The 8,768-nt window shown below is 36.7% G+C and overlaps 1 protein-coding gene across 1 annotated transcript; it reads left to right on the top strand.

Moving 5' to 3' along the window:
- Positions 1–2,043: 2,043 nt before the first annotated feature.
- LOC136815625 (DNA ligase 1-like) lies at positions 2,044–4,420 on the top strand. Its single transcript, XM_067072078.1, has 3 exons — positions 2,044–2,165; positions 2,427–2,876; positions 4,357–4,420. Exons 1-3 carry the CDS (start codon positions 2,044–2,046, stop codon positions 4,418–4,420), a joined length of 636 nt encoding a protein of 211 aa, XP_066928179.1.
- Positions 4,421–8,768: the final 4,348 nt, after the last annotated feature.

The raw sequence follows: 8,768 nt of genomic DNA, 5'->3' as shown, positions 1-8,768 counted from the left end.
AAGTTTCTTAATGAATTCATCAGAGATGGCGAAACATGGAAATCTCTCAGCTTTGACAAAATGTTCAGTGTCTCTCAGCTGTACCGAAAGTTTGCTGCAATATCTAAGTACGCTTTTTATAATTTTTCATAAATTGATAATTTATACATTGAATTTAGGTAAAAAACTTTTGGCTCAGTATTTTAGATCTATAATGACAATATGAATGTCAAAGGGTAGAGAGTTCTCTGAGTTCCTTTTTATTCTTTACTTTTCATAAAAGAAAGATAGAGTTTTGTCCTTTGTTAATTTTCTCACCAAAGACAATAAACTTAAATACAACCAAAATATTTTCTTCATATTTTAGGCTGTTGCGGGCTACCAATCCCAAACCAGAAGATGTAGAGTGCTTCGCTAATATGGCTGAAGAATTTTTCCAGGCAATGTGGCTAGATTGTGGAGCAAATTTTGTTAAAAAGAAGCCTTATCTTCACATTTTACGTAAACATGTGCCGTCCCTTATGAAATTGTGGTATGATTTACTTGGATGGCGATATGGATATTTTCATTGCTCTGCCGGTGAACATTTAAATAAACAGATGAAACAACTTGAAAGGTATGGAACAAATTATTCAGATAAACGATTTGTGGACGTCTTAACAAGACTTAGGCTACTACAATTTCATTACACTGAGTCAATATGCCATGAAGAAACAGAGATCACATGTAGTAGATGTCAGCATAAAGGTCATAACAAGAAGAATAAATCTTGTTTAATGTATCCTGACCAACCAAAGCACATCTTTCCAGAGTCAGAAAAAGAGGATAGTGATACAGAAAATGTGGACAACTTTGCAGAAGCAATACGATAAGCTTTGGTCAATGCATTTAATATGGATCTATGGCTATGGATCTATTTTTTGTGAGTTTTAGTTCCTTTATAAGATTGTGGAAAATTCAGCTAAAATTCAATTGGAATCAGTAGGAATTAACATTGGAAATTTGGATTCTAATGACTTAAATGATTTTCTTCTTATTTTTCCTTAACTTTTTTTTTTGGAACCAACTGACTATTTGTGTGCTAATTAATTAATTAATTAATTTTACTTTTATTTCATACTTCATAGGAATTTCACACCATTTGCTAACTTTCAATTACTAATTACTTTGTTTACTATTTTTATTATTCCTTAGGAAATTCTGGGAAAGTAACACCAGCCTTTTTAGTGTTATCTTAGATAGTTATCTTTTAGATATTTATATATAATGGGGCAATTAATTCTATATCTACAAGGACACACAAGGTTAAGATTTCTGGTAGTATCTTTAATTATGTCTGATGGAATCATAAATGTTAATTGAATAAAGTGTATTTTCAGAAAAAAAACATACATACAAGTTAAATGAGTTAATATTAGGATGATTGTATTTTTTAATCATTGAACTGACATAAGCCACTGTCCAGTTTTGCGCGTCTCGTGCAGTAACAGGCAAAATGAATGTCTGCGTTGAAGTAGACAATCTGGTTTATTTTTATAAGATTTAAACAGAATTTCTTATCTATTTTTGAAAACATTAAATTGACCCAGGTCTGGTAAGGTCTGTCAAACAATGGCTATAAGGAGAGGATTTTTTTTGTTTTTTTGGTAGAATTTTTAATTCTTTTCAGTATAATTTATAGCGATTATCAAATTATGAAAATATATCCAGTCTAATATGGAATTTTTTTCTGAAAAAGCCTAATTAGATTATAAACGATTTGATGAGATTGATTGTTTTTGTCTTCGTTTCCTCTGTTGGGGGCAAAATAGGGCGTGGAACTAATGAGGGTGTCTTTTTTAGGCTTTAAACAGCTTTTACTTATCAAGGTCTGATATTGAAAAGTACATAGGGTCAAATTTTTGTCTGACTTAAGCCACTTTTCAGGGAGGAGTTAGGAAATGCTTTTGGTGATAGTGTCAAATTTCTTTAATTTTTCTGTCTGTATATTTATGTAATTAAGTTCACAAAAAGATGTATGTTAAATTATTTTGTCATTTAGTAAAAAAAATAAATAACAAAAAAATGTCTGTACATCCAACTGTCAATACTCAATCTGTTACCGAAGTAACCAAAATATCTGATGATGATAACAAAAATGATAATGGAGCTGGCTCGAAGATCAATACGAAAAAACGTCAATACAAGTAAGAAGCAATAAACTATTCAATATAGCTATGCAGTCAGTTCAAATTGATTTGTAGAAGTGTTTCCAACGCTTGCATCTTTACTACTTTTTTTTAATCTTTATAGATCTAGTAACACTAGGAACATTTGAATTGAGGAAAACATATGACTTAATTAACAAAGATTATGTGTACAGGTGTTCAGGGCCAATAAACTATCAAGAAAAAAATGTCTTGTCAGTTTTAAAAGTATTCTATTTTCTGCTATTCTTGAAATTTCAGAACAACCCATACCCGCTCTACCGAAGGAAAGAAAAAGAAAAAAGCCAAGTACAAAGAAAAACAAAAGGAAAAGAAGAAAGCACAATTCATGGAGAAAATTGAGAAAGATTTGGAAAAAGAGAGAAGAATAAGGGAACTTGAAAGCAGAAATGCTCTTCTTACAAGGAGACTTCACTCGTTGAAACCTAATTCAACTCAAATTTTGTCCAGATACAGTCTACCAAAAACTGCCGTTGATTCCACTCTAAACAAACGTGTCAATATGAATCAAATGATAAAAGTCAAACCTATCGAATTCAAAGAAGAAGAGCTGAAGCTGTTGCCTACCGTGGTTGGAGAAGGAGTGTATGGAAAACTGAAGATAGGAGAATTGACGAATTTCCAACAGAATGTTGCTGACTGTTGCTTTGAGCTATCGTCGTTATCATTTTTGTTTGGCCTTATTGGCTGGTTGGGTTGTTGTGTGTTACGTTGGTTTGGCTGTTGTTTAGTGTCGTTTTTTTGTAAACCTTCTTTAGGTCGAATCCATTTTTTGAGGATCCTCGGACTCTCCAAATGAACTCATTCGTGGTGAGATTACGATTTCGATCTTTAGCCTGCTGGGACAGTTCTTTATAGCATTCGCGGTCGGATCTACAGAGGTCTTCCGTGATGCTCATGCCCTTATACTTTTCGTTTCCCTTTAGTGACGGGAGATTTCCCATTAGCTTATCTTTATCTTTATCTTCCTTCATCGCGGAAAATCGCTTAATAGCAAAGCCGACTTTCCTTGACCAGGTCGGGTGGATTGTTGGCTAGTTGTGGGGGGGGAGATTCTTTACCAGGTCGGGTGGATTGTTGACCAGTTTGGGGGCAGTTCCTTGACCAGGTCGAGCGGATAGTTGACCAGTTTGGGGGCAGGTCCTTGACCAGGTCGGGTGGATTGTTGACCAGTTGGGGGGGGGTAGACTCTTGACTAGCTCGGGTGGATAGTTGAACAGTTGAGAGGCAGACCCTTGACCAGGTCGGGTGGATTGTCGACCAGTTTGGGGGCAGGTCCTTGACCAAGTCGGGTGGATTGTTGAGCAGTTGGGGGGGGGGGGGTAGAATCTTGACTAGCTCGAGTGGATTCTTGTCCAGTTGGAGGGCAGGTCCTTGACCAGGTCGGGTGGATTTTTGACCAGTTGGGGGTAAACTCTTGACTTGCTCGGGTGGATAGTTGACCAGTTTGGGGGCAGGTCCCTGACCAGGTCGGGTGGATTGTTGACCAGTTGGGGGGTAGATTCTTGACTAGCTCGGGTGGATTCTTGTTCAGTTGGGGGGGGGGGGCAGGTCCTTGACCAGGTCAGGTGGATTGTTGACCAGTTGGGGGGGGGGGGGCAGGTCCTTGATCAGGTAGTCACTAAGTTCGTTCGTTAAATAAAGAATATTTATTTGCAATGCAGTGGTTTTTTAAAATTAATTGACGTCAAAAAATCAAAAAATAATTGTTTCTTGCGCGTAGTCATTTTGAAAAATTTATTTACATTAGAAGTTTTGTTAATATGTACCGTAGTAAAAAGTAAACAAGACAATACGCATGCGAACCAATATTTTGTCTCTTTATTACTAGTAGTATGCCTTTGATTTCACATTCTCATCTGAGAATGTAAAGATCTTTTTCATACCCTTTTTGATACTTTTTATTTATATCCTAAAAGTGTTTCTCACTAGTTGAGTACGTTTCTACTCAGAAGCAGATTTCCTGTGAGAAGCATAGTATAAAGCAAATTTTTCTTGACATGCGTACAAGTTCAAATAAACTTCTCACAAGTAAGACATTACTCCTCAAATTTTTTGGGTTTTTGCAGTGCAACCCTGGATCCCATTTTATAAAAATTCAAAAAGGTTTTCCCTACCACGTTTTTCTGGACCGAAACTTTGTCTTCCTTCCTTTTTTTCTTTTTCACAGGTGCCTTGTTTACTTCAATCGTTTGTACTTCAGTAACTTCTTCCCGATAGGTAGCGACATGTAAACGGTATTCATATCACAGATGACTTGGATACCATATTATCTCGAATAAACCAGAATAAACGTCCCATCGAATAAAACACCCCTTTCAGTCAACAGAAATATGCTTGATTCTTTATGTCTAGCTCTATGCTTGATTCTTTATGTCTACTTCAATCGTTTGTACTTCAGCAACTTTCTCCTGGAATATAATGAAAAAGTGAATCAAATAAAATGAGGAAAACTCAAAATGTACCGAGACAAGCTTCTATTAAAAAGCGACTTATAGTCAAATCTAAGATTTAGTAAATTTAAGGGCGGGGTCATTATAAAGTGATTTCCGCCCTCTACAATATGAAGCCCATCAGAGCATTTTACCTTAAAGCTCATAATGGGAAGATAAAACGGTAAGGATTGTCAAAAAGGTACTCTAGAAAATACTGTCTTACCATCTCATTTTTTTAATGCTTTTGTTGTTCTGTTGTTTTCGGTTCTGATTGGTCCCTTTCTTTCCTCATGTTTTAAGTTTATGGGCCAGTGTTGTGTGATCATCAGAAAATAAGAAATAGATTTGCACTCGTTTCGAACTTAAAAAATATAACAGGTTGCATGGAACTATGATTGAAAACACGAGTATCCAATCGAAATCAAACTTGTTTTTTTTCTTTCTTTCTCTTCGAATTTTCTTTTGCTTTGAATGCAGGATACACGCTTCAATTCAAATTTTTGATAAACAAACTCTGAATTTTGAAGTAGTTAAGGTAGTTTTGATGATACAATATAGCTGTGAGACAGGGGTGTTGTATTTTGTAGACTAATAGATTTTCTGATTAAAGATTGAGAAAATAGTTCAAACAGAAGTTCATCCGCATGATAGCTCGGTTGTCTTGCTGTTTCACTCAGTAGGTTGATTGTTTTGTTCGGTGGTTCAATCATTTTGGTCGGTGGTTCAATCATTTTGGTCGGTGCTTGTACCGTTTTTTTCCGGTATTTTAACCGTTTTACTTGGTGTTTTGGCCATAATGTTCGGCGCTTTGATCGTTTTGTTTGGTCTTTGCACCATTATATTGAGTGCTCCAATCATTTCCATTGGTAGTTTAATCATTTCGGTCGGTGGTTCAACCATTAGGTGGTGGTGCAACCATCAGGTGGTGGTTTGACCATTAGGTGGTGGTTTGACCATTAGGTGGTGGTTTGACTATTAAGTGGTTTGACCATTAGGTGGTGGTTTGATCATGAGGTGGTGGTTCGACCATTAAGTGGTGGTTTGACCATTAGGTGGTAGTTTGACTATTAAGTGGTGGTTTGACCATTAGGTGGTGGTTTGACCATTAGGTGGTGGTTTGACCATTAGGTGGTGGTTCGACCATTAAGTGGTGGTTTGACCATTAGGTGGTGGTACATCCATTAGGTGGTAGTTTGACTATTAAGTGGTTTTTTGACCATTAGGTGGTGGTTTGACCATTAGGTGATGGTTTGATCATGAGGTGGTGGTTCGACCATTAAGTGGTGGTTTGACCATTAGGTGGTGGTTGAACCATTAGGTGGTGGTTCGACAATTAGGTGGTGGTTTGAATATTAAGTGGTTTGACTATTAAGTGGTTTTTTGACCATTAGGTGGTGGTTTGATCATGAGGTGGTGGTTCGACCATTAGGTGGTGCTTTGACCATTAAATGGTGGCTAAAAGTCAATTTAATTTTTGCGATTCATGACATTTCCACTTTTTGATGAACCTGCCTCCTTTAGGACCAGCAGTCAAGCTCTATCCAGATTGTATAAAAAGAAGTAGAACAAATAGGATACTGACAACGAGCTTGCAATTAGGCTAATTTTGGAATTAACATAACATAGTAACATAACTTTAATATTTGAAGACTTTCGGGTCTTAAAGTATATTTGTAGTTTGTGTCTAAGTTTGTTGAGTTTGTCTCATTTCCTAATTTGTTTCCAATGTGTACGGCCACTCGGTTACGGGGTTCCGAACCGGGCTCTCGGTCAACCTTTCAACTTCTTCTCTTTCTTTCTGCTGTACTTCACTGTATGGTCAGAAATTTTAAACTTTTTTGTTTACAATTTGTTTTATTTTAATCCCTTGTCTCTGTTTTTTTTTATGTACGAAATAGTGTCTGATCAACACTATTTCTTCTTTGGTAAAGATGACGGGTGGCTCGCGGGCCCTAGAGAGTGCTTACTCTTGGTACGTATAGTTGTTTGTTTGAATGTTTTGTCTGTTTTGTATCATATTTGTTGGTATTGGAGAGTTCATTCGAGCACTGTTTTTAAAATAGGGTTTTTCTTTAAAATAGGGTCTCTCGTGGATATGCGGTCCCATAGATAATAGAAAAGAAAGTTGAAGAGAAAAGAGAGAAGATATTAATTTTTCACAGATGTGTTCTGTAAACAACACTCCTTCGTGTGTTGATTTCTAAGATAAGGGGAAGACGGGGAATTAATTTTCAAATACAATTGATAAAATAGAGTAGATTAGAGGAAAACCATCTGTAAAATAATAATGTTATAATTATTTTATAAGAAGAAACAGTTTATGACATCTTTCTATAAACCAGTTTTCTTATAAAAAAAGATAAAGTGATGGTTTTTATTTATAAGAATTTTATTTATGTATCACAGGGGGGTATTTATATAAGAGGTTCGGGGCTGCTGAGCTTTATATAGACCCTGGAGGTAGGGTTTAGAAAGGTCAGTGATCGGGTCGGGGCGGGACACTTAGCTTTTAAGCCGACTCGCATATAAACGACGTGAAATAAAAAAAATTGACTACTATTCCGGGGGGATACACGTTTTTTTATATGAACAAACTATATAAGAACATAAAAGGCTTCGATGGTCAAAATATCAAAAACAAGTTAAGTTAAGAACATTTTAAGGCTTTCGTGGACTCTAAAACACCAATTTCTTAGGAAAATGCATGGACAAAAATATATTCAAAAATGGCGAAAATAAGAACATGTTAAAGGACATTTTTAGGCTTAAAACTCAAAAAGTTAAAAGCATCTCCGAAGGTAGCCTGGGAATCCAAGCGTTAAACTTTTTTCACGGTCTAGTTTATGATATTTTTGCTGCTGGTTTAACGCTTGGCACAGGTAACTCGCCTGCAGGGAGATTTTTCCCTGCAATGCAGGTTCGGCCTGATTGGCCAGCTTTCGGCGTATTATCTAGCAGTATTTTCGAGGGCATTTTGATAATTTCGATGCGCGCGCATAATTTATGGAAAAAACTGACTCTGCAGAAAAAAGGAAAACAAATGAAAATGAAAACATAGATTCATTTCGAAACAAAATGGCTGTTGGCTGGAAGTCTAAATACATGTGGCTGATGTTTTGATGTAGTTTTTAGTAGTTTTGAAAGTCTTTTAGAGCTTGTGAAAGAGTTTTTATGGTAAGGTAATTATCAGTGGCGGCCTGGCAGGGGGTGCAGGGTGTGCAGTGCACCACCCAGAAAGACCTGAGAGGGGCGCCAAAAAAGCTTTTCAAGGGGGCGCCAAAAATCTTTTTGATCTTTGGTTGGGCGATTTGGCGCCCTTTGACACGTTTTTAGTGCCTTCTATAAGTGCAATGTAAATTTTTTTTCGCCTGCGGCGCTTCCTTTTATTTTACGAATTTTTTCAAATCTAATATCAACATTGAATTGCGAAAAGTCAAAGCAAGAGAAATGTTGTGTATCCACCAGGGGTTAAAGAGGATGCTTACCCCCAAAATGAGAGATTGATCGAAACTGCTCGACGTGGTTTTTGTGGTCTTATGCGGACTAACTTTCTCCTTTTTGATATATCTTTTGAGCTGTTTGACCTTTCTTACACCAATTTTTTTTGCCTGCGGCGCCAGAATTACAAAGAACCCTTATTCCTGCCAACTTTCGGAATTTTAGGGCCTCTTTCAGCCATTGATCTTTAATGAAGAGTAAAGTAACACCAAGAAATTACAAGGAAATAGATATCAAGTTATTATTACCACCACCTTCGTATAAGTAAAAGTTTGTTAACTCAGAGATTCCGGGCGTTACTTTCAACCAGTCACTGCTCTTACAGTTTCATATTTTCACTTAATGGTGGAGGGCGCAAATAAGGACAAAAATACCAGGGGCGCCAATTTCATTGTTTGCACCACCAAGAAAATTAAGCCAGGCCGCTACTGGTAATTATGTGTGTTTGCCTGGGTTTCCAAAGTTCAGAAAGTCTGTCAACAAGGGTTCACACACAGACTGTTTATAACATTCTGTGTCAGACTAATCTACCTGCACCAAGCTCTATAATTTTAGAACATTGTGAGCTGAGGTATTTTTCGCCCTAATTATCGTTTCAAGTTTCAATGATAACCCCCGTCATCAATCAGTTTTTCACTTACGAAATAAC

The sequence above is a fragment of the Clytia hemisphaerica genome, unplaced genomic scaffold (genome assembly GCF_902728285.1).
Source record: "Clytia hemisphaerica strain Z4C2 unplaced genomic scaffold, Clytia hemisphaerica genome assembly, whole genome shotgun sequence".
NCBI classification, from domain to species: domain Eukaryota; kingdom Metazoa; phylum Cnidaria; class Hydrozoa; order Leptothecata; family Clytiidae; genus Clytia; species Clytia hemisphaerica.
The sequence above is the reverse complement of the archived record's forward strand: the minus strand, read 5'-3'. Positions and strand labels throughout refer to the sequence as shown.